The sequence below is a fragment of the Odontesthes bonariensis genome, chromosome 19, assembly GCF_027942865.1.
Source record: "Odontesthes bonariensis isolate fOdoBon6 chromosome 19, fOdoBon6.hap1, whole genome shotgun sequence".
Classification (NCBI taxonomy): Eukaryota; Metazoa; Chordata; class Actinopteri; order Atheriniformes; family Atherinopsidae; genus Odontesthes; species Odontesthes bonariensis.
The window spans coordinates 2,923,955-2,947,895 of NC_134524.1; the positions used below are offsets into that span (position 1 = coordinate 2,923,955).

At 45.2% G+C, this 23,941-nt stretch overlaps 2 protein-coding genes across 2 annotated transcripts; both read right to left on the reverse strand.

The window, feature by feature from the left end:
* Positions 1-578: 578 nt before the first annotated feature.
* On the reverse strand, positions 579-3,061 carry LOC142369476 (uncharacterized). Its single transcript, XM_075451826.1, has 2 exons — positions 3,002-3,061; positions 579-2,276 (listed from the first exon to the last, which is right to left on the reverse strand). Exons 1-2 carry the CDS (start codon positions 3,059-3,061, stop codon positions 1,242-1,244), a joined length of 1,095 nt encoding a protein of 364 aa, XP_075307941.1. The 3' UTR covers positions 579-1,241.
* Positions 3,062-4,117: 1,056 nt separating this feature from the next.
* On the reverse strand, positions 4,118-23,335 carry LOC142368950 (uncharacterized). The gene is made up of 3 exons (XM_075451170.1): positions 23,141-23,335; positions 15,037-15,377; positions 4,118-5,495 (listed from the first exon to the last, which is right to left on the reverse strand). Exons 2-3 carry the CDS (start codon positions 15,349-15,351, stop codon positions 4,803-4,805), a joined length of 1,008 nt encoding a protein of 335 aa, XP_075307285.1. The 5' UTR covers positions 15,352-15,377; positions 23,141-23,335; the 3' UTR covers positions 4,118-4,802.
* Positions 23,336-23,941: the final 606 nt, after the last annotated feature.

Genomic DNA, 23,941 nt, shown 5'->3' on the forward strand with positions numbered 1-23,941 from the left:
TCCAAGTCTGTGCTGAACATTTTCCACTGAAATGCTCAGGGTACGCCACACACAGTCAGCTTAAAACTAAAGGGAACAGAAACAGCCTGAAGCAGGTTTAAATGATCAGCGTTTCAGTTTGTAGAAACAATCCAATAAAGTATAAGGGTGTCATGTGCACACTCTGCCACCAGGTGTTCTGGGTAAGTTGTGTAGCCTTCGGGGCAGAAGAAGAAGAAGAAGAAGAGTTGTGGACTAAAACAACGTGAGCAGCGCGACAGAGCATCTGAGATTACAGCAGAATGTCTGTTGGGTAAATCTGCTCAGTACCTGATTGTGTGGGTAACTGAGCAGTTGTAGAAGCAACAAACAGATCAGTTCAGTTTCCTCGTGTTAAACGGTTCAATTCAAAGTAGCGTTAGCCTGCTTAGCTGCCTTTTCCCTCAGTGCAGCCGTGACGTTTGGACTAAAATGCGTTCACACATCTGATTCCAACACAACAGACATTTGAAAGAGTTTCACAGCTTGAAGTTGAGCCTCGTGCCCTTTTAGTGTTGGAACAGCCTTAACTTTCAGCTTCAGTCATGAGCATCATACAGCTGTCTGGGAAGTACAGGGAACAACTCCAAACCTTTTTCAGACTGCGTTAAAGATTTCTGGGTCTTTGGGGAAGATGATAAGGGTCAACTTTCCCTCGTAACCAAACACACATTTTCTTCAAAAATATCTGTGTAGCAAGAACATGAAAAGCATGAGAAAAGTTAACATCTGCCCTTTAATGAAAAGCAGAACAATGAAATACAGACGAGTGTAAAGCTCGACTTCACATCAAACTGAAATGATATATTGCTTCTTCAGATGTTTACAGAAATACCCACAGCTGGTGCAAAGCTACTTTGTGGATCTTAACTTTAAACAAAACATATGTTCAGTGTAACAGAATAAACATGTTTCTACTTTCAAACAGACTGCATTTTGTTCTGTCCATCAACTCACAATTGATGCCATGTTTGTCTAGAACGTCGGGAGATCCGTCCCCAGTAAAAACAATCCCAACAAATTATAAAGCACTTTCAATGGTTCTTCAAACATGTGCTCCCCACAGAACATTCAGAACTAAAGTCCTGACAAGAGAAGGTGGTAATCCACAAAGAAGATTTTTAATCTGAACAAAGGCAAGGGATCTGATTGGTAGTTCCTGTTGCTGCTCCCAGGTGAATGTTTGCTTATCTGCCGTAAAAATTGATGTTGATTTCAGCCAATCATTTCTCTGCAGTGTGACTACGTTGGTGTCTCTTTAGATTACCTGATGCAGTGAAAGCTGCCCCACACTGACCACAGCTGTATGGCTTCTCTCCTGTGTGAATACGTTGGTGTTTCTTTAGATTACCTAATGTAGTGAAAGCTGCCCCACACTGACCACAGCTGTATGGCTTCTCTCCTGTGTGAATACGTTGGTGTGTCTTTAGACTAGATAAGTGAATGAAAGCTGCCCCACACTGACCACAGCTGTATGGCTTCACTCCTGTGTGAATACGTTGGTGTTCCTTTAGATGACCTTCTCGAGTGAAAGCTGCCCCACACTGACCACAGATGAAAGGCTTCTCTCCTGTGTGAATACGTTGGTGTCTCTTTAGACTTCCTGATTCAGTGAAAGCTGCCCCACACTGACCACAGCTGAAAGGCTTCTCTCCTGAGTGAATACGTTGGTGTGTCTGTAGACTAGATAAGTGAGTGAAAGCTGCCCCACACTGACCACAGCTGTATGGCTTCTCTCCTGTGTGAATACGTTGGTGTGTCTTTAGACTACCTAATTGAGTGAAAGCTGCCCCACACTGGTCACAGCTGAAAGGCTTCTCTCCTGAGTGAATACGTTGGTGTGTCTTTAGATGAGATAATCGAGTGAAAGCTGCCCCACACTGACCACAGATGAAAGGCTTCTCTCCTGTGTGAATACGTTGGTGTGTCTTTAGATTACCTAATGTAGTGAAAGCTGCCCCACACTGACCACAGCTGAAAGGCTTCTCTCCTGTGTGAATACGTTGGTGTGTCTTTAGATGAGATAATCCAGTGAAAGCTGCCCCACACTGACCACAGCTGAAAGGTTTCTCTCCTGTGTGAATACGTTTGTGTGTCTTTAGACTACCTAATGTAGTGAAAGCTGCCCCACACTGACCACAGCTGTATGGCTTCTCTCCAGTATGAAGCCTCTGATGAGACCTCAGATTTGATCGTTTGATAACTTTCCCACAGTCCTTACAGCAGTGCCATCTGGATCCCTCTTGGGCTCTATGTTTCTGCAATGACAAAGAGGAAGAAGACTTAGATCCTTTTGAAGTTCACACAAAAGATTTCTCTAAGCTAACCTACGCTAACCAACATATTCTAACTGGAGCTGGACAGACCGAGCCACACAGGTCTCAATATCTCAGATCAAATGTGAACGCTGAGGGTGCGTTTATAAGTGCCCTCAGCTATCAGCACTGTGCTCTGATGTGTTCTGCACACGTTCAGCTTTTTAGGCAGTAAACTCTTGCATTTTGCTCTTTTACTAATTCTTTTTGTCATGATGAAACTCTGAAAAGGAACTTGAGCTACAATATTTCTAAATGATGGAAGGAACCAGAGTCTTGTCCAAGTTGTTTACTTAAACACCATGTAGCTACCGCCCAATATCACTAATAAATGTAGACCTCAAAATAATCTGCAAAGCTCTCACCAAAAGAATAGAAAAAATAACTCCCCTTATAATACATCCTGACCAGACAGGTTTTATAAAGGGTAGGCACTCATCCACTACCACACGCAGACTAATTAATCTCATAGATTATTCTACCATCAACAACTTGGAAACCACAATTGTCTCTCTAGATGCTGAAAAAGCATTTGATAAAGTTAACTGGAAATTTTTATTTGCAGCATTAAACAAATTCGGGTTTGGGTCGTACTTCATTAACTGGATAAGGATACTATATAGCTCCCCAAATGCATGTGTCAGGACAAATGATCAAATTTCTCCAACCTTCAGTCTGCAGAGAGGTACCAGACAGGGTTGCCCACTTTCACCCTCACTTTTTGCCATCTTCATCGAACCTTTAGCAGCTGCTATCAGACAAGATGGAAATATTAAAGGCTTCCATCCCAAAAATATTGAACATAAAATAAGTCTTTATGCTGATGATGTATTACTTTTCCTTCAGAACTCAGAGACATCTCTCACTCACACGATCACACTCATAAATAAATTCTCAGCACTTTCTGACTACTCTATCAACTGGACTAAGACCACCGTTCTGCCCATCAACTGTAGTTTCAAGAATATACCTGCTATCACTTTACTGTCAGGAAATATTAGATACTTAGGCATAAACATTTCCTCCAGGCTGTCTGAGCTAACAAAGCTAAATTATGTTCAACTCTTAAAGACAGTAGAGGATGATCTCACTCGTTGGAAGTCATTACCCAATTTCACTTAAGTGGAGAATCGCTACCATTAAACTGATGGTATTACCAAAAGTTAACAATTTGTTTTCAATGATCCCCACAAAACCATCCGCTACTTGGTTTAAGTCACGAGATTCATGCATCTCCAAATTTCTGTGGAAAAACAAACCACCACGTATTAGTTTAAAAACTCTACAGAAGACCAAGGACAGTGGTGGATTAGATTTACCTAATTTTCAGAACTATTTCTTAGCCAATAGGTTACAATATATATCAAAATGGTTTAAATCTAGCCCACTACATGAACTATGGATAAATATAGAACAAGCTTTATGTGATAATATGGAAATCTCGGACCTGCCACTTATTAGTCCAAATGTAAGACATCACAAATGCTTCAAAAGCATTAACATCAGCACCTCTCTGACCTGGTGGGAATTTCTTAAAATTACAAAGTCCTAACTTCTCCCGTGTAAACTTACACCCATCTGGAACAATCCTGACATCCTGCAAAACAAAAAAATGCTAAACTTTACTCTATGGAAGAACAAAGGAATAAAACATCTGGAACATGTTGTCCAAAATGGAAATTTTATTTAATTCGATGCGCTCATATCACAACATGGGTTAGGAAGCAATTAATTTCTAGAATACCAACAACTTAAATCTATAATAACTAAGAAATATATCCTCCAACAACCAGACTTACAACTCCCCATTAGGGTAGCAGAATTTTTAAGCTTCTGCACACCAAAACTGCTATCAAAAATATATAAATTACTGTCTAAGATGGATGATACAATTTCTTTACCATCCTCAAAATGGGAGGCAGATCTATCCCTCAGTTCTAATTCTAACCATAACTTCTGGCCACAAATATGTTTGAACACCTTCAGACTGACTCGAAATCCTAATTTGCAGCTCATACAATACAAAATCACATTATACACATTATACAGGACAAAGGATGTTCAGGATGGTTCTAACACACTCAAACATCTGCACACATTGCACAGATAACACTCCTGATAATTATGCACACGCTTTATGGTTTTGTGCGCCTGTCCAGAAGTTTTGGCTTGAGGTCTGTGAGGACCTAGCAACATGGCTAAAGTGTAGTATTCCTGCACGCCCCACACTGTGCATACTGGGTGACTTGGACAACATCAACATGGAAATTAACTCCGCACACATGGTCCTCACAGTGCTATGTATCGCAAAGAAAACTATTCTCATGAACTGGAAAGCAAAGAGGAATCTGTGTAAGAACCAGTTTAGAAATTTTCTTTTAGATTATATTAGCATGGAAACAATGTCTGCCTCCTCAAAAGATCAACTGGCTGAATTTCATTCTCTCTGGTCCCCGCTGATTAGCTTTATCACATAGTGGGGGTGGTGTGTTGCTGTCCCGCCGCTCTGGGCGGTCGGTTGTGTGCTGGGGGGGGCTGTGTGGCTTCGGGTTTCTGGTGGTCTCTCGGGTCGTGGGGGCCGGGTTGATCATTGCTGGGGGGCTGTGTGGCTTCGGGTTTCTGGTGGTCTCTCGGGTCGTGGGGGCCGGGTTGATCATTGCTGGGGGGGCTGTGTGGCTTCGGGTTTCTGGTGGTCTCTCGGGTCGTGGGGGGCGGGTTGATCATTGCTGGGGGCGGGTTGATCATTGCTGGGGGGGACTGTGTGTCTGGCCTGGTTGGCAGTTTGGGGGACTTGTGGGTGGAGCTGCCTTGCGGTGTTGGGCGTGGTCTCTTGGTGGGCATGGGGGGGTGGTCGCTGGCTCTGGGTCGGGTGGCCATGCCGCCCTGGCATGGGGTGTAGTGCTGGGCCTGGGCCCGGGCCCTGGTGTCTGGGCGCTGCCTTGCGCCCCGGGGGGTGCTCTGCTTGTGCCCGGGGGGGTCTGGTAGCCCTGGGAACGCCGCCGTGAAGGTGGGTCGGTGCGGGTCCTGGTGTCGGGCTGGTTGCTCTGGGGTCTCTGATGTGCCTGCAGGCTGTTCTTTGTTAGGGTGGGGTGGCGTGCAGTGGGGTGTGGCGGTGCTTCTCCCCGGTCTTCTAGATCCCCAAACCCCTCTCCCTTCTGGCTCCTGTACACAGCACATTCACACACGTAGGGTTTGAGGGCGGGTGTGTTCTGTGGGGGGCAGCGAATGGGTCCACGTAGGTGGTCCTCTTTGCTGCACTCTGCAGCCCCCCGCCCTTGTTTTAATTACACCTTAGACATCACTAATCATGAGACACGTACACACACACACACACACACACACACACACATTAGGTTTTGGGGGGCGATAGCACTGAGTGGTATCTGGTGGGCGGGGCTCTTTGGGTATGTAGGCTGCCCGGAGGGCCACGCTCCCAGTTCCACAAGGTTGCTTGCCCCTCAATTAGGGAATATCAAAGAGCCGGGGGGGGGGGGGGGGGGGGGGGGGGTGTCTTCCCGCACCCCTGTTGCCTGGTTGCTGCCTGGGGCGGGGGGGCCAGGAGGTCTGTGGTGGCTTGGGGGCTGCTGGCCCCCGGATGTGCCCGCTACGCCACACTCCAGCGGAGGTTGGGGATGGATGCATGTGCTGTGCGAGTGTTTGTGGATGTGTTTTTTTCTTTTCTTTATGTATGTATGTATTTATTTATTTATTTCTTATATGATTTATGGGGTGACTGGGTCTGGGTCCTCTGGCCTGCTTGTGCTGTTCCTGATGGAGGCCCGCTGCCTCACCCACCTGTGGGCACGTCTTGACTCCCGGGGCGCTTGCCCAGGGGCACTGGGGCAGGCGGTGGCCCACTGCGGTTGGCTGTCTGGGGCGCCTGGCCCTCTCGGGTGTTGGGCGGGGCCCCTGCCGGGGGGTTTGGTGGCGCTCGGGCCGGTTCCGGGGCGCGGCCTGTGTCTGGGTGGGGGGGGCCTGGCGGGGCTGGTAGGCTGCCGCCTCTGGTCGCCGGGGGGGCTCTGCCCAATGCTTGTGGGGGCTCTGTCCGGGAGCTTCCTCTGCCGTCTTCTGGGGGGATGTGTGGCTTTCCCTATGGTGGGCTTCCCGGGTTCTGTGCTCCTTGGGGGCTGTTGGTGGCCTGGGTCTGGGGGCCCTCTCGGCCTGCTTCTGATTGCTTGGGGGGGGGGGAGATTGTGGCCCTATACACTGATATTTAAGCATGGTTATTATGTGGGACCATCTATTTGTATTGCATGCTCATGCGCACACACACACAAGCCCAGTAGCATGTTCACTATGCTCACTAAGCAGTTGTTGTACTGTCCTGTGGTTTAAGGTCACCTGTGTATTATATGAGATTGCTGCTGCTTGTGTTTTTTTTTTGTTTTTTTTTGTGTTTGTTCTCTGCTTGTCTGCTTACAGGTGCTCCTGGTGTCTCTAAGGCTGGATTCCCCACAAAAGCCGTGAATCGTCTTCAGTTTTGTTTTTACAGGTGTAGCAGCTGGTTGTCTGATTTTTCATTGTTTTTTATGTTTGTCTCTTCATGTTTCTGTTCTTTTTTTCTCTTCTTCACTTTCCCTCTCTCTCTGTCCCCCGGTCCGGTTAAAAAAAAAAGGTTGGGCTGAAAAAGGTTGATGACCGCTGGTTTAAACGAATAAAAGTAACAGTGGTGGTAATACATGACATTCTTTAAGGCTGATTCATACTCGGCGCAACCGCGCAACTGTTCTGGCTCGAGAACCATTAATGACGTCATCGAAAGCGCCAGCCCCTTCACAGTTCCTTCAGCTCATAAGCGCAGTTTGCGCCGAGTATGCGTCACATTTGCAGTTCTCTCCAGACCAGCGGGCGTCACTGTTGAGGAAACAAGCTGAAGCATACACAATGCCACCTGTGGTGTCACGTCAGCAGAGGCTGGCACATCTGATGCGGAATGAATTTACTCTGGGTGTAGAACTGTATATGTATCTCAGAGCTAAGCGGCTGCGGCAAAAACAGAAGAGAAGGTGGAATGTTCGTCCTTTGCACCAGAACAGATGTACAGATGTTTGTAGAGGCGCACCCTCTCGGTCACCGCGGTCTCTGCAGTGTTCATTTTTTGTTTTTCTTGGTCAGCTGTTTCCGGTTGAGCGCGCGCGAAGTCAGGAAAAAAGTTGTGTGCGCGACCTTGCGCCGCGCGAGGATTTTCTAGCTTGCGAAGGGGGGCGTGGCGGAATTTTGGGTCACGTGACCGTTTGCGCCATTTGCGACCAGCTAGTAAGAGCGAGGTTGCGCCGAGTAAGAATCAGCCTTAACACTAACCCTCTGTTCCAGCTTACAACTCAGAGGTCTGCAGCCATTCAGCTCAACAGCCATCAAGTCCGTTTTAACTCAACCTCTGTTTCTCTTTGTTAAAACAACTCTACAAACCTGTCATCTAACCATTAAAGAGCCAGAATATTACCACCACCAGGTTCAATTCATGTAACCCAGAGACTTTTAACACAAATAATGAAGATTAGCTCCTGAACCTCTCAAATCTGCAGACTGAGAGCCAGAAAACGTCCCACCACAACAATCTGCCCGCTGATTTTCTTCCAGCAGATCATTCAGCCTGCAGCACATGTTGAGTCTAAGCACATCTGGATCTGCAGCTCAGAGAGAGGAAATGAAACCAGGAAACACTTTGCTGTTTTTAACCAGGAAAAACACAAACTGAGCAAATGGAACATTTATTAACCCCTTAACGTTTTTATGTCCCGCCGGCGGGACGTTGCACACTTCAGCGCAAATCCGGGGTTTTCCTCAGCCCGCCTTTATATGTACTTACATATGTTATATACCGTTGGAAAGCTAAGGGTATTGTGATTCCAATTATGTATCCAGGATACAATCAGAACTGTGGACGCAGTAAACACCTATGTAAAACCAGTCGCAACAAAAAAAAAGTGTCAAAGTCACCTATAAAGCCTCACAGTATTCTAAGAAAAGAAACAATTCCAATAAAAATGGTCCTGTCACGTTGGCAAGGGTCCAATTAATGTACTCCAGTAAAATAGTCTACAACAGGGGTCTTCAACCTTTTTCAGGCCAGGGACCCCCAAACTGATGGAGAGTTGGAGCAGGCACCCCCCTACTATTAATATGGCATACAATTGTGTTTTATATTTAACGGGGCCTAGTGCCGTGTATAAACATAGCTACTCTGTTATTGTACATTCAATACTAAGCTATTCAAATAATACACAGGTTAATATATTCATGTTTTTATTTTAAACATGTGCAAGGTACAGGGTGGCCGTGCCACTGCCATTTATAAACAAACATCTTGCATACAACACTGAGCTATTCAAATAATCCACAGATTTTAACTTTAAACATGCATGTAGATGGGACAATGAATCCTCAAACCATCTGTGGAGGGCACACGTTTGCACACAATTTCTGAGAAAAAACTGTTTGGAAATTTTTTTTTTTAATTTATTTATTTATTTTTTTTAAATGTTAAAAATCGTCTAATCAACCAAAGATTTCGCGACCCCCCTGCAGTACCTCCGCGGACCCCCTGTTGAAGACCTCTGGTCTACAACAAGTATTTCGCCCACAAAGACACAAAGTCTGCGGCGGCTAACTTTCAGAATTTCTGTCAGAAGCATATTTTTTAGCCTACAGGGCAGTGGATGGAAATGGTAAGGTTTGCTTACCTATTGTTCCTGTTGTGGTTAGAAGCAAGGCTAGCAGCATCAGTTCTGTCACGTACGCATTACTCGATCCAGGAGCCAACACCAGTTTAGTGTCGGAAGAACTCACCAAGAAACTCAAAGTTAAGGGCAAGCCTGCCAGGTTAGACCTTGATACAGTAGGAGGCAGTCGAGAAGGAATATTTACTGGAAGTGTGGACCTTGAGATAGACTCACTGCACGATGGCAGCATGTACACGCTTAATGGTGCGAGAACACTAAATAAGTTAAACATAGGACTTATCCGTCTAGCTACACCTGATGAGACGGCCAGATGGGATCACTTAGCGGACATCCCTATTCCCACTGTCAACTCCAAAGATGTGCACCTTGTTATTGGACAAGATGCACCACGTCTTCTCAGAGCTGAAGAATATCCTGTAGGAGGAGATAATGACCCATATGCTACCAGAACGGTGCTTGGCTGGGCCATAAATTGTTCTAGAATGCGCTGCTGAGGGTGGCAGCACGTTGGAGTAGCTCTGTACCTCACATTGAGATTTTCTTTTTCTAAATTTCATTCCTGTTATTTCTTGGAAGAAATTGCATTTTTTGGACAATTGTTCCTTCCTGCCTTGGATGCTGTGCAGCTGGATTAATTTTTCCCAATACTTTTGTATATTTTGCTCTTTTGTTATGATGCATAACCATAGCAACAGGGTGGTTTACAACAGGGAGCAGCTGATTAACATTGGAAAAGCAGAAATAATTCGACTACTGAAGCCAGAAATCCCACTGGAATTGAAAAGGAGGCGTCATGGATGCAGAGCAGGAGCAAAGAGCAGAGAAAGAAAGAAGAAGTTCAAACCATCTCTGCCATCCGTCATCATGGGCAATGTAAGATCGTTAGCTAACAAGTTGGATGAACTTCTAACCTTGACAAGGACTCAGCAAGAATATCGGGAATGTAGCATTATGTGTTTTACTGAGACATGGCTGCAGGATCATATCCCCGACTCCAGCGTCTCTCTGCCAGGCTTCCTGACTGTACGAGCAGATCGAGATATAAAGAGTAGCAGGAAAAGGAAAGGGGGTGGATTGGCAGTGCTTGTCAACAACAGATGGTGTCACCCAGGACATGTTACTGTGAAGAGTCGTCTCTGCAGTCCTGACATTGAACTATTGGCAGTAAGTTTTCGTCCATATTATTTGCCAAGAGAGTTCACCAGTTAGCCTAGCAAGCCAGACCCGTACAGAGAAAAGCTGTACAGGGGTCTAGTGACGCTGGATAGCAGTGTGGGCGGGATAAACGGCTGTCTGTCAAGTTCAACGCCACGCAATAGGATGGCGCAACAACCAATCAGAGCGATGAAGAAGTTTTACGTAGTCAACGCGACGGAATGTACATCGTGGTTTGTAGTCTAAGGCCTGAAAAGCTGATTTCGCTTAAGCTATAAACTGTGTAAATATATAACTTTAGCAACATTTGAAACATTTTCACGCTAGAAAGTAGTCGTTTAGACCCCCAAGGTGTTGAAAATCTGACAAAATACCGGCTATTTACAATTTTGTTCCCACGAATTCGGCGCTACTAAAGCTAGCCGCAGTGAGTAACGCACTTCCGGTTTTGCCGTTTTGACTGCTCTCGTCCCGTTAACGGAATTTGACCGTTCAAATGCCTTACCGGAGAGTTTTGTCAGCTCTGAGACGAAGATCGGCCCGCCGTCTCCGGTACATCATGCTCGCAATCGACTGGGGATTGCACAACCACCAGCGGGTTGTGGAGACCCATGCGTCGTCCCAACAACGGAGCAAGCTGGTAAATTAAACCTTTACCGTACCCGGTGGGCAAAACTCCGAAAACGTCCTTTAAAAAAAAAAAATAATAACTTAAGTGCAGTTATCTGTTCGTCTCGCAAAGAAAACTGTATATCTAAATTTTCTAGAGTCGCTGCCAAAGCCAACTCGAAAGACTGTTCCGCTGGGCGTAGCCACTGTTTACCTCTCTCTGGAACTACACACTGAAACGTCGCAACTCTGTCGTCACTAGGTAGCCCGGCCTCCGACAGCGCTCCTCACGATTTGATTGGCTCGATTAAGTTTTGATTTGGAACCTCGCAAAACGACCACAAGTGACGAGACGAGCCCCGGAGCAAATTCCATTTGCGGCCGCTAGGGGCGTCTAGATTTCTAGGCTACACCAGTGTTGTTTTGGTGGCTGTTTACATTGCACCCTCAGCTGTTGCCGACACTGCATGTGATGTCATCAGTTCCGTTGTTGCTAAGATACAGACAACACCCCAATTCTTTTGTGGCAATATCTGGTGATTTTAATCATGCCTCACTCTCTGCTACACTGCCAACTTTTCAACAGTTTGTCAGCTGCTCTACCAGAGAAAACAAGACATTGGATTTGTTTTACACAAATGTCAAGGATTCATACATTTCCAAATCAAGACCTCCCCTGGGTAAATCAGATCACAACCTTGTTTTTCTCTGTTCAGCTTATAAACCCCTTGTCCAGAGACTACCTGTCACAAAAAGGACTGTTAGAAAGTGGTCACAGGAAGCTGAAGAAGCCTTACAGGGTTGTTTTGATGCAACCGATTGGATTTCTCTTTGTAAGCCACATGGAGAGGACATTAATGCCATGACTGAGTGTGTGACTGACTATATAAACTTCTGTGTGGACAACACCATCCCCACCAGAACAGTGAGATGCTTCCCTAATAACAAACCCTGGATCACCAGTGAGCTAAAGGAACTATTGAACAGGAAAAAAAGAGCCTTTAGGGAGCGAGACAGGGAGTTACTGAGGAGTATACAGAAGCAGCTCAAAGTCAAGATCAGAGAGAGCAAGGAGGTGTATAGAAAGAAGCTTGAGAGTAAACTGCAGAGGAACAATATCAGAGATGTGTGGTCAGGAATGAAGAAGATCACAGGCCTCAAACAGAGGGAGGATCGGATGGATGGAAGTCTGGACAGAGCAAATGAGCTGAACACATTCTTCAACAGGTTTAGTTCAGAAACAAGCTCACCATCCTCCCATCCTGTTCCCAGCCAAAGAGACATCCCACCCTCCTCTGACCCACAGCTTTCCTGTAACATCTCCACCTCCACCTCAGTCATGGATTATTCTGCTTCCACTAGTTTGTCATCAACCCAATCAGGAGATGCTGCTGTCCCCTTTGCCTCCCCCTCCCACTTTTCTGTTTCTAGAAGTCAGGTGAAGAGGCAGTTGGAGAGACTGAACCGGAACAAGGCTGCAGGTCCAGATGGTGTCAGCCCCCGAGTCCTGAAGGCCTGTGCAGAGCAGCTCTGTGGGATTCTGCAACACCTTTTCAACCTTAGCTTGACCCAAGAGAAGGTACCACTGTTGTGGAAGACATCCTGTCTGGTTCCGGTACCAAAGAAAACTCATCCTTCAGATATCAATGACTACAGACCTGTTGCCCTGACATCCCACATCATGAAGGTCCTGGAGAGACTCCTGTTGACCCACCTGTGTAAGCAAACCAGCACATATCAGGACCCCCTGCAGTTTGCTTATCGCCATGGAGTTGGAGTTGAAGACGCTATCATACACCTGCTTCAACAAACCCACTGTCATCTGGACAAAGCAGGCAGCACTGTGAGGATCATGTTCTTTGATTTCTCCAGTGCATTTAACACAATCCAGCCTGATCTGCTTCGTCTGAAACTCCAGAAGACTCAGGTGGAGGCCTCAACAATCACCTGGATTAATGACTAGCTGACAAACAGACCACAGTTTGTCAGACTGAAGAATTGTGTGTCTAACCAGGTGATCAGCAGCACAGGAGCACCACAGGGGACTGTACTCTCACCATTCCTTTTCACTCTGTACAATTCAGACTTCCAGTACAAGTCAGACTCCTGTCATCTACAGAAATATTCAGATGACTCTGCAGTTGTCGGGTGTATCAGAGATGGACAAGAAGCTGAGTACAGAGAGCTGGTGGACCGCTTTGTGGCATGGTGTGGGAACAATCATCTCATCTTGAATGTTAACAAAACAAAGGAGATGATTGTAGATTTCAGGAGAAACAGGGTCAGATCAAACCCTGTTTCCATCATGGGAGAAGAAGTGGAGGTGGTTGAGGAATATAAATACCTTGGTGTTCATCTGGACAACAGACTGGACTGGAGACACAACAGTGAAGCCATCTACAAGAAAGGACAGAGCAGACTGTACTTCTTGAGGAACCTAAGGTCCTTCAAGGTTAGCAACAAGATGTTGCAGATCTTCTACAAGTCTGTTGTTGAGAGCGTCATTTCCTCTGGCGTCATCTGTTGGGGCAGTAGCATCAGAACCAGGGACCTAAAAAGACTCAACAACCTGATAAAGAAGGCTGGTTCTGTTCTGGGGACGACTGTGGAACCTCTGGAGACAATAATGCAAAGAAGGATTTTGCATAAAATCAAGAGAATTATGGACAACCCTGAACATCCTCTCCATGAGACTGTTATCGGAAAACAGAGTCTCTTCAGTCAAAGGCTTCTTCCGTTTGGATGCAAAACGGACCGCTACAGGAAATCTTTCCTGCCCACAGCCATCAGCATCTATAATAACTCTTTGATTTAATTGAGCTACATCAACATTTAATTTCCCTCTGGGATAAATAAAGTATTTTTGAATTTGAATTGAATTGAAATGGACCAAATGATTACAAGGAAAGAAGGAAAGCCAGGGCCTACTTCCTCAAGTCCGATCATAGCCTGCAAACTCAGGTGGAAAGGTTTTGGAAACTTGATGACCCCACACACAAGAACAATCTACCAATCAATGACCACAAAGTCAATAAACTGTGGGAAAATTCATTCTCCAAAGAAGGCTCACACTATAGCTTAGACATACCTTTCAAAAAGGAAACCGTGACATTACCAAACAACATCAACTTAGCAACACAGACTACGATTACTGGAACACAGACTAAGAAAGAACGCAGACCTGAAAGAGAAGTATGTGGAGGCGATGAAGTCGACCATCGACAAAGGTTATGCAGAAGAGGTCTCAGCTTCGTCCCAGGACCGCAGCGATAGCAAGATCTGGTACCTCCCACATCACCCAGTGACTCATCCCCGCAAGCCTGGAAAGGTGCGTGTCGTCTTTGATTGGGCAGCTAAGCAACGTTCCCTCTGAGCTGCTCGCACAGTCTCAGCGCACAAGAACATCTATGCAGCGCATAAAATAAAATTCACCATAAACGTATTAATTCTGCCAATGATACGGCTTACTTACGCTATGCAGCCAATCAGAGCATTGATGGTGCTTGCATATGTGCCCTGCCCATACGCGCCGTGCAGGTTAGCTAGCTAACAGTGAGACGCAACCCCTTATCATGGCGAAACGAACGGGCAGCGCCAGCGACACATCCACTCACCGAGCCAAAGTAAAAAAGAAATGCGGTTCTTTTAGGATGGAATGGCTGTCTGAGTGCAAACAGAAGAACAAGCGCTGAAACTGGGTCAGATTTTTTCTTTTTCGAGTGAGAAAGATCTGCACAGTTTACACAGCAGGCAGTGATACGAAGGGAGAGAAAATAGGGCCAAGCGATGTGAGCTCTGACTTTTTCTGGAGGGAGGGTTTTGTGATGCAAATGTATTACTCTTTTGAACGCATATTGTTTTGAGAAGCAAAACGCTTTATTTTCCGGACCCCAACAAACTAGCCGGACTACTTTCATCATCACCAAAACGAGGCTGGAACTCTGCTCACAGGACGCAGCAGGGGGGAAGAAGATGTTCATAAATGATGTTGCTGATATGGGATGTCATACAGCTTCATGTCAAAAGAGGCGAACTGTCCCTTTAACTTTGATGTGAATCTTTGTTTGTTCTTTAGTTTTTTGTCCTGGCGTATTGTCTGTATGTTTTTATGATACCTGCCTGAGGACAACGGATGAAATTTAGCAGCTGTGCTAACTCCGGCATATTTACATGGATGCTTTGCTGATATGTTGATTAATGTGCAGAGTCCTAACCAAATAAATAAGAAATAAAATAAAAACCTCCTCCACACTGACCTGTGGCCCGGTGGACCCAGAGGATGAGCCGGCTCTGTTCCTGGTGGAGGGGTTCTGCTCCTGGTTCTGCTCCTGGTTCTGCTCCTGGATCTGCTCCTGGTTCTGCTCCTGGTTCTGCTCCTGGATCTGCTCCTGGATCTGCTCCTGGATCTGCTCCTGGATCTGCTCCTGGTTCTGCTCCTGGATCTGCTCCTGGATCTGCTCCTGGATCTGCTCCTGGATCTGCTCCTGCTTCAGCTCCTGCTTCAGCTCCTGGTTCAGCTCCTGGTTCAGCTCCTGGTTCAGCTCCTGGTTCAGCTCCTGGTTCAGCTCCATTCTGGTCCGACTGATGGACTCTGCAACTGTCAGCACATATGATAAGATCCAGCTGTGGCGTGCAGCGTGTTAAACCACACCCACTTTTCTTCTTCTCTTGATAACCTTTCTGCACAGTTTTTAACCAGCCAGTCACATTCCATTAAACTCATTACTGTGCTTTTTATTTAAATCCCTGTGAACTTTAAAATGCTTCTTTAAAGACCCACTAAGGTCACAGTTCAAAATATTTGTAGCTTTTTGATCAAATTCAGAAAAAAAAATGTAATAATAACTCTGTAGACCGACAGCCACTGTGTGCAATATCCCATAAATCTCATCTGAGTCAGTGGAACACCATCAACTTAAATCATTTTACTACATTAAGACAATAGCCGCTTTCGGACAGACCGTTATAAGAACGCAGTTATCAGAACTGTCCTACTCGAATTTCGTTCTGATAACTGTCCTTCCCCAGCGGAACTGTTTCAATCTGCATTCGCACATGAGTCGGGACTGATGCGCCGCACGCAGCCGTCTGCGTGACGTGTTAGCCGTTAGCCGTTAGCCGTTTAGCGCCACATTCAACAACAAAACAAAACAAAGCAAAACCCGGTAAAAATAAGGAGAGAAGAAAAACACAACAAAGAAGCTAATATGGAGAGCGGGGAGGCCACCGTGTTTATGGTCTGCATGATGGTGATATTAATCATGGACAATCACATCAGGCGTCTAATATCGAGGCTGGAAGAGCTCACAGAGAGAGTCAGGAGACGATACTTTTTCATTTCATGAAGGAAGAAAGGAGAGCAGAGCGCTGCAGACAAATGAGACCAGTGTAAGTTTAACTTATTAAACACCCGCAGGTTGTGTCTGTGTCATATGAGGAAACATTTCAGCCGTGATAGCATGACATGGGGCGCAGCTACCGACCACCAAACACCTCCGTCAGATGCGTTCTATAGAACCATGAAAAGACCCGACCTCGGAGAAGGAGCTAAATAGTTATAGGAACTGAGGGAGAAAGCCCCGAGTTCCTGTATGTCCGAACACGGGAGAAAACGGCCCCGCGGATTAAAAGGTTATTAGAACTGCCAAAGGTTCCTACAGTCCGAAAGCGGCTTTTGATCCTGTTTGAGGAAAGGGTCCCAATATCATCCCAAATAAGGCCCCACCGATATATCGGGCCGATATTTAGCATTTTGGGGATATCGGCATCTGCCACACTTTCCATAAATTTCCACCGATAAGTTTATATAATTTTCACAACAAATTTTGCAGCCGTTTGGTTCTGAACGCGTCTTCTGCTCTCGCCACTTTGAATTCATGAGCATTGCCCCGCCCGTCACAGCATCTGATTTGTTTGGCACACGGAATACAACCAATCAACACGCAAGGCTGCGAACGGTTTCAAGGCGGCTGCGGTGCGGGTGCAGGTGGGGCCGCGGTGGTGGCCGTACTACTTGAAGCAGAGAGAACAAACTCCCTTCAAGGTAAGCATATACGAAGCCTTATCCCCTGCAATAAGTCACAAACACACCAACGTTGCAAAAGCACGGCACCACAACGTCTTTATTAGTGTATACAACTAGTGAAAAAGGTCCATTTGATCTGTGTAACGACGCAAACCTTTAGCTCACGTAAGGATAGCCAGAATGACGGCGAATACTCCTCACTGAAACGGCTGTCCATAAAGCAGTCTCAGCATAGTGTACGGTCATTTTTAAACCCCCACATGGAAACGTGAACGTGTCTGTAGTTCTACACGAAAGGTGGACTGAAAGCCATGGTCAATGGAGACCAAATAAAACGTGTTTGTGTTTGTTCCTGAGACTAACCATGTGTTAGCGCAAGCCTGCTAGCTACTTGGTAGCCTGCTGGTGTGAGAGCCCATCTTGTTCCGTAACAACTGGTTACCCAGCACGTCAGAACCAACGGTGATTGGTCGTAATGTCCCTCTTACTTAACTTTAATAGAATTAAGTTTTGGCCAGTCGATGCGTTTCAAACATCTGGAGTAACATCTTGTTACGGGTAGCCAGACAGGCTGTCACACAGGCGCGTAGGCAGACATAATAAAACGGGTGGGCCCAGAAAAAAAAAATCAGGTGTAGGTGTAGGTATTATAATACAGCGTTTGAAAAAGTATGCCTCGTTAGGACATCACAAGCGACGTTATCACTTACAGCACTGGCAAAGTGAGCACACGTCAGACACAAGTGCTCATGGATAATGCAAGCCACACACACACGGGCGCACACACACACGCACCTACACACGCATTCAGTGCAAGTCTGGTAGCCACTGGGCTCGCCTCGGCCTAAACCCAATACGTCCATAGATATAGGTATTTAAATAAGGCACGGTTTAAAAAATTAATTCCCAGTTAAATGACACATCTCAGCCAACTGCACAGACGCTGTGTGCACAGTTACACAGACGCAAAGTTTCAGATACAAGCACCCCATAGGCAATGCAATCAGCAACGCAACACTTATGTTAAGTCATGTAAAGTCCTTTATTTTAAAGAATCAAAACATGTCCGCAGCATGACAACAGTTTGGCTCGGCGGCCAAATTATGAAATTGACCAAAAATGGAAACCATGGCTAAGAAGAAGGCCTAATAGAAAAAAAGTAATTCGCACTCACATTTGATGAATCCTTTTTATGCATGCTACAGCAAGAGACGACGGGGTTTTTTGTTGAACTCTCTTATCACGTCAGCGTATTCCAACGATTCCGTCAGTTCTCTTTCAAGGGAAAGCACTGAGAGTGCATTCAGTCTTTGAGTCAACATGGATGTTCTGGTGGAGGTTTTTATCCGATTGACAGTAGAAAAAAGGCGTTCGACCGTGCATGTTGTTATTGGCATTGTGATGAGGGCCCGCAGAAGACTATTTATTTGAGGGAAAATGTCATTCGGGCAAGAGTCAAGGACTTCCAAAAGTGATGTAAATGCGCTGCCCTGCGCCAGCTTCCTATTCAAAAGCTGAACAAACACTGCATGTTCAGGGCCTTCGATTGCAATGTTTAAGTGTCCTGCCACAGGTTGGAGTGCTGTTTTTTCCCCAAAGGTGCTTGAATGAGGCATGCAAGCAGCAGCTGCCTTCATGAAGCTGTATGTGTCGTCCTTGAAGCGGGTGTTCAGTTCCATAAGCTGCCGGTCCAGTACATCTATCCAAATTCGCTTAAGGTCTGCCCTGTCCCTCACAGGTGCGCCTTTGCCCACACTACATTCGACCTGCGTACCAGCAAGCTTTGCTGCTAACTTTCGCTTTCTGGTGCCACTTACATCCCAGCTGACGATGTCATTTTTCTTACTAATGTCGTCGGTCAGCTCCATTACCTTGTTAAAACAACTGTCGTCATTACGAAATTTGGAGTAAGATTCCTTAAGCGCTTCGAGCAGATTAATGCAGTCTGTAACTGTCATTGTGGAAGACTGCAAGCCCTTAGTGGCATAGTCGGTAGTGTCAAATAGCTGGTTAAACATGACTAACAGAAAGACAAATTTCTTCGTCTGGATCTGCTGCAGTAATGAATCGGCTTCAACTTTGGTGTTACCGGAGCCGGACTCCGAGAACTCGGCAAGCGTCTCCAAAACGCAATCCAACATCAGAACTTTGGTTACTGCGCCTGACCAAGAACTCCACCGAACATCACAAGCCCTGACGAGTTCCAAAGTTGGTTTCCCTGGCCGGAGTTGTTTTTGCACCTCCATGAATTTTGCATGCCTGTTTGACCCCGTCATGAACGAATGTATATTATTAATCACGTCGTCAAATGTGGATAAACCGGGGGAAACCCGTGACGCTGTTGAGAGCACCAGGTTTAAACGATGAGAAGCACAGTGCACATATGTTGCATTTGGAAAATGTTTTTTCAGAAGCACCTGTACCCCCCCTTTATGCCCTGACATTACCGACGCCCCGTCAAACCCAAATCCAACGCACAGCGCAGGATCAAGCTGAAGTGGCTCCGAAACATCCAGGATCTTGGCTGATATGCCATTTGCGCTCATGTCGCTAGTCTCGACAAAGCCCACGGCCCTTTCCTTTAGCTGGCCTTTGTGAAAAAAAGCTGCCGTCGGCAGGTTTTCCAAATTCCGAGTCTAAAGTCGGAAAATTCGAACTGATACAACTTTCAGGTCCCTTTCCAGTCAAAGAGCGAGAGCAGTCAAAACGGCGAAACCGGAAGTGCGTTACTCACTGCGGCTAGCTTTAGTAGCATCAAATATTGAAGGTACAAGTAGATGAAATGAACATGAAAGGGGTGTTTTTTTCAACTATAGTGTAGTGCAGATGTTGTGTGATGAAACATTTTCTAAATGAGCTGTTTGGCTCCTTTAAATAAACAGGTGTCTATTCAGTGCGGTCGCCAAAGTTTAAAAAATAAGTCTTATTTTGAAGAAGATATTGTATATCACAGGACATGTCATTTGCGTTTTGTAACTTTTATTGTAACATTGCAGTTACAAATATAGGCCTAATACAATATTCAGATATTCTTAACCACTCCGCTCAATTTCAGACAAGAGAAAAATGGGGACACTATTGCATTCGGGACAATACAACACAGAATTCGGGACCACTGGGGGACACAAAGAAAAAAAGTTAATTTCGAGCCCTGCCCCCGGCCAACGACTTACCACCTTGACTAAGCAATTTCCTGCGGGAAACACTGGACACGATAAGGAGGAGGGGCGCAAGTGAGTTATGTTGCTCTACGGTTGTTCTTCTTCTACACTTCAAGTAAGGAGGAACCAGAATAGGAGGGTTTCAGTTGACGTCACTTCCGTATTTTTCTAAGCGTGCGAACCCAGGTGGTGGGCAACCTGAGCTGGAGCCCATTGAAAACACTGTTTTGTCTGCCACTTTTTGCCCAAAATGCCTCAGTTTTGTGCCGTTTTTGGATGTTGCAATCGGTCTAACCGAGAGAAGGGAAAGGGTTACTATCGGGTACCGAAGGTAATCTCCCATAGAGGTGAGAAATGGAAAAAAACTCACAGAACAACGCTGCCAAAAGTGGATAGCTAACCTACGTTTACAGACTGGAGGAGCTGAATCTGCAAATGCTCGTGTCTGCGGTGACCACTTCGTCAAAGGTATGTGCAAAATCTAACTGTTTAGTAGTAGTGCAGTAAAGTATTATGTTGTTAAATGCCAATCAACAGTAATGTAATACGGGCTACGTTTGGGCTTTGTTTTGAAGGCTGCCTCAGCGCGTTGTTAGCTACTGAGTCAGTGGACTGGGCTCCGACGGTCAAGTTGGGTTACCAAAACATAGAGCTAAGACACCGCCAGGGGCGTCGCACCCGTGGGGGATGGGGGTGTTTCAACACCCCCACTTTTACAGCAAGGTGATTTCACCCCCCCCACATTTTCCAAAGGTAAACCCGTTTGCCCACCCTCGTAGTGCACCAACATACAAAAAGGAGCGCACCTCAGCTCCCTTACGCTGCACGAAAAGGCATTGGTCAAACCGAACGGACATTCACCCAATCACAGACTGTTGTCCGCGACACGGCCCGGGAAATTTGATATGTCAGAGACGAACAGTCGGATCTAGTGATGGGAAGCTCGGCTCTTTTGACTCGGCTCCCGAACGGCCACCTCTGGAACCTGATTGGACACCTCAGGTGTCACTCCAGTTGATTGACAGGCAAGTCTCGTTGAAAGATGAGTGAGAAACGCGGCGTCTTTGAAATGAGTGGCAGGCGTAGAGAGTGTGGTGTTGTACTGTCAGAGTGAACCTACTTTTGTGGAATACATCCTTTTCAGTTAAGTTTTAATGTGATTTCCAAATTAATCATTGTTTTTAAAGACTGCACATTTAGAGAAGAGGTTTTGTTGCCAATTGTTAGGCTAAACGAGTAGGCTGAAGTTATGAAAGGCTAATGTCACGTTAGCATGAAGCTATGTAGCACTTTAAAAAAACCATATCATTGTTGGTTTTCAGTAAGTGTGTAATCACACAGTTCATAAGGATTTCATAACTGTAACGTTAGATGAAACTGATATGATCTTTGGGCATTTGTTACAATGTCCATGAAGCTTGTTTGTTATTATAAAAGATATAAAAGTATAACTTTAGCCAAGCTACTTCACCTGACTGACCTACATGATCTCGTTTAATTTTATAGCAGCTCGGCTTGGAGTTGGTTTTAAAGTAAGTTAAAGCACAAGAATGGAGACAAATAGTTTAAGATTAACACAATATAGAGGTTTAACCCGGCTGTCTTATTTTGTGTAGGGACAGATAACAATGAAAAGACTTCTTTGTAAAGAAGCACAAGTCAGACCCAGATCAGGCCCAGACAGACCCCAGCCATGAAACCAGCAGCCCTGGCAGCTCCCAACCAGGCCAGTCAGTGTGGGCAGACACAAGGAGCCAGGCTACCACCACCAGGTCAGAGTATTCAAAGGCAGCTAAATGCATCTCCACTTTGCCCAGATTGTTTATGTAAAGAGGGGGATGAGTATGTCCTGCTGATGAATATTGTGATCACAGTAGTGTGAGTGGGTGTGTCAGATAGAGATATGCAGGCATCATTTTTTTTTTTTTTCTGTAGACATCAGTACTGACTGGCCAGACCTGTGGACTGTCAAACAAAAAGAAGAATTTAAATCCTAGTTTTGTTGAATGATTTAAAATAACATTCAACCAAAAAAAATATATTCAATATTTGCAGTGATATTTATATACTGTATATCTAACAAAGTATGCTGGAATAGTGTTCAGCTATTGAGAAGTGAATAGTTTGTTTCAATGTTACGACAGTGCACTTTTGAGTTTATCTGATTGGTTTTGATGTTTGAAAGGAAATGATTTTTGGTAAAATATGAACAAGGATGCATTGTCACTGCACCTGATCAAGTCATAATAATTTTGTATTAGTGAGACCCCCCCCCCCCCCCAAGCCACACATCGGAAATTGTGATCAGAATCATACTCTTGAGAGGGCAATTATATATTTTCGAGAGTTTTCAATCAAGCCATGAAGTGCAGAGTTTTTTTTTCCAGGAACTTCGTAGCCTGCAGTAAATCCACGGTGATAACTCCGTGGTAGTGATTAAATGTTACATTTTGTGATTAAAAATGTGTAAATTATGATACTGTATCTCTAATGTGAGGCTTGACCTTTTTATATACAGTCTATCGACTTGATGTGGTGCTCATGTGCCCCCCCTGGAACACCCCCACATTTAAAATCACTGCTCCACCCCTGGACACCGCCATCGGTGTTTCATGCCATCTCAGAGTGGTTGATCTAAACAAAACAAATTTGTCACAATCTTCACGTTTCAGTAGTATCCACAAAGTGCTTAAGTGCTAACAGGGCACATTAGCTCCCAAGTACATGACAACAGAATCGCACTCTCTCTGCCTTGTGCATTAGGCTAACAAAGACAGCGCCAGTCTGAATTCACTGTGGCCGTGCGTGGGCGTTGCTGTTGTTGTTGCGCTCCTGTTTCCTCGTTGTGTGTTATTAGTATTAATGGCGACTAGAAAGGGGCAAACGTGATCTGGGCTTTGCGTTCAATTTATGCACCGATGATTATACAGAGTGGATGAAACTGTGCAGGCTATTCGAGATGTCTCCGAATGCCTACTTTAAAGGAAGCGTGATGTGTTTGCCAGGGCTGCCTAAACGAGTTGCCAACCGTCCCTTGAAATAATGGAATCGTCACGTATTTAGTAACAAAAGGACAGTTCCTTATTGGGCTGAAACGGGGCCCACAATTCGGTTAAAATGCAGAAAATTGCATCTAAGAAATACCAAATCCCCTCCCCCCTTATCTGGACTCACCTGCATGCAGCTTTCTGTTGCTATGCTACCAGATGTTCCGAGATGAGCCGAGATGAGCCGAGGCTTCGCAGTGTGTGTCGGGTAATGGGCCGTTTCTCAATGTGCGTATTTGTCTGTAGTGATGTTTCCAACAGGCTCTTGACTCTGAAGCGCGTGTCCAGTAACTTCGGATGTATTTTGTGAAGCTCGTACCGAGGCGCGTGTCGATGACTATGTGGTGACGTCAGAGGCCTTTCGAACCGGCCGTACCATGTGACCGGTTTAGGAGGGTTTTTTTTCAGTAAAATGTATTGTTCTATGTAAATGTACAAAAAGCATGGCATACAAAACATTGTACAGATATCTGTAGTGTTGAGCTGACTGTAGAAATATCAACATAATCAACATGTTATTCTGTGTATGATTAAGTTGAACAATGAAGAAATAATACATTACACATATAAGATAAAACACATTAGACAGAAACTATTTATCAGAAAAAAATATATCTATATCTACATATACCTCAGAAGAAATGAAAATCTATATATTTATCTCTATATATAGAGAGAGATAAATATATATATACTAATGGAGTTAATATTTAATTACTTTGAAGATATGATAAATAAATATATCCATGATACCCCATAGTGATGCTGACATGATTCTGTTGGACTTAAATGATGCACTAACTGAAGGTTAATCTGACTGATGAAAGTATCTTGGGAACAAAGAGGGAACAGGATGAGACCAAGAGGCTTCAGCTGAAGATGGTGTCATAAGTCTCCCACTAAGAATCTGTGGGGAAAACAGTGAGAA